The sequence below is a fragment of the Austrofundulus limnaeus genome, unplaced genomic scaffold (genome assembly GCF_001266775.1).
Source record: "Austrofundulus limnaeus strain Quisiro unplaced genomic scaffold, Austrofundulus_limnaeus-1.0 Scaffold62, whole genome shotgun sequence".
NCBI classification, from domain to species: domain Eukaryota; kingdom Metazoa; phylum Chordata; class Actinopteri; order Cyprinodontiformes; family Rivulidae; genus Austrofundulus; species Austrofundulus limnaeus.
The window spans coordinates 241,345-243,267 of record NW_013952464.1 but is presented as its reverse complement, the minus strand read 5'-3'; the positions used below and the strand labels follow the sequence as shown (position 1 = coordinate 243,267).

General features: G+C 42.9%; 1 protein-coding gene across 1 annotated transcript in view; it reads left to right on the top strand.

The window, feature by feature from the left end:
- Positions 1–742: 742 nt before the first annotated feature.
- The window catches only part of LOC106518500 (urocortin-3), a 6,307-nt gene continuing 5,126 nt past the window's right edge, over positions 743–1,923 (top strand). The window contains exon 1 of the mRNA XM_014009817.1: positions 743–1,273. Within this exon, the coding sequence (XP_013865271.1) occupies positions 879–1,256 (378 nt within the window). The 5' untranslated portion in view covers positions 743–878 and the 3' untranslated portion in view covers positions 1,257–1,273. The remainder of the gene's footprint in view (positions 1,274–1,923) is intronic.

The following is a 1,923-nucleotide window of genomic DNA, read 5'->3' as shown; positions in this document are numbered from 1 at the left end:
GTATTTGGGGTGTTCTGCGACATAATAGGGGTGAGGTTTCCTTACAGGGGACCAGACAGAAGCAAAATCTTTGTCAAGAGATTTACAGGCTGCAGTTATCTTTGTGTGACTTTCATTCATCTCAGATCTGAATATATATTTTAAATTGCTCAAATTTGTGAGAAAATCCAATCATATCATACAGAAGTACACTGAAGACCAAAAATAAATAAATAAACAATTACTTAACAGCAAGCTGTAAAAGCGTGAAACCTGTATTTGTTTTTAGAYRCATGTTCCAGTTTGTACCAGAACAGCTTTTCTTCTTGCAGCTCGCTGATGCTGAACTTCAGATGCGGTCATGGCTTTGACTCCAAACTGAGGCGACTTTCTAATTCATTAAAGGCAAAGCTATTGTGATTAGCATCATGTTATTTTTAGAGAGAGGATGAGTGCACAGGAAGTGAAATGAAATGAGGGGAGGGCGATGGGGTATGTAAGAGATAATCGGAGGGGAAGGAGCAGCATCTCAGAGAGGACTGAAGGAACCGAGGACGAGCCGCCAACTTCAGTCCAACTGGGCAGGTCCTTCCTCCAGGAGCTCAAACACAGAGAAATCAGTCCAGTTGCACACAGGTGATCTGAGAGGAACAACTGCCTTTCTTTGGTCAAGAAACCAACTTTTCACTGTGGTGAGTATTATTTTTACTGACCCTCACAAAGTTTCTCTGCATCACAGACAGAACTGATGCTCTGCATGATGTGTTACCTTAAAAAGAAAATCAAGATTTRGAAGAACTCAAATCAGAAATTAAGCAAAATAGAATATTTCTTATAAACAATCCCCAATTAGGTGTCTAACGTGGGACTGATTTCATCTTTTGCAGACAGTGCTGACCATGAGAAGTGTGTTTGTGTGTTTCTGCCTGGCTCTGCTGCTGCCTTGGCGTGTTCAGAGCCAGAGGAGCCGCCCGGCCCTCACCCGGCTGGACGAGGACACGCAGAGGGACGTGCTGGCTTTCGACACGTTGAACCGCAGCGGCGTGTTGAACTCGCTCCTCCGCTCGGAGCACCACCTGGTGCTCAGGCGGGCACGACCCCCGCGCCCGGCTTCCCAAGTGCCCAAACGGGCCCAGCAGGGGTCTCGATTTGCCCTGTCCCTCGACGTCCCCACCAGCATCCTCAGCGTCCTCATAGACCTTGCCAAGAACCAGGACATGAGGACCAAAGCGGCAGCSAACGCAGAACTGATGGCACGAATAGGCAAAAGGAAATGAAAGCCAGGAGCGCCTCACTGCAAAACAAAGACATAGTGGGAAACCAGTCATTGTTCTCAGTTAGATCTGTTTAACTTTTTTACATRTAATTAACTGATTAGATCATCTCACCACCTCTGCTGATTATGAGACACCAAGGGTAAAATAAAATGTTATAAATGTCACTAACACATTTTCATCTTTTAGCTCATTTTCTGAGTGTAAAATCCTAGTTTAAAAAATTCACTAACATTTAATTCTTATTTAGCTCACTGCTCTTCTTTGTTGCTAATATTTTACTAAATATTAAATTTAAATGTTATTTCTAAATGTTAAATTTGAAATCTAAATGTAAAAAGTTAAATTATAAATGCTGAAATTTACATTTAAGTACCTTGGAATGGAACACGGCTTTTGCTGTCGGTGTTCTGCTCTTATGATGTCATCATCCTGCGACAACAGAAACCGCTAATGCTGCTAACTGTGCTAATGCTGCTGACACTTCCCTACAAGACCTCAAACTTGCAGTTACAGCGATTGTCTGAGCTTCCGGACGACAGGTACCATCCAAATTGTTGTCAATGAACACAATTTGAGTTTAAATTTTAAATGCCATCTTCAGCAGAGTTGGCGTTGGCTTTTGTCACAGTATGATGACATCACACTAACAGCAAGGGCTGTGTTCCAT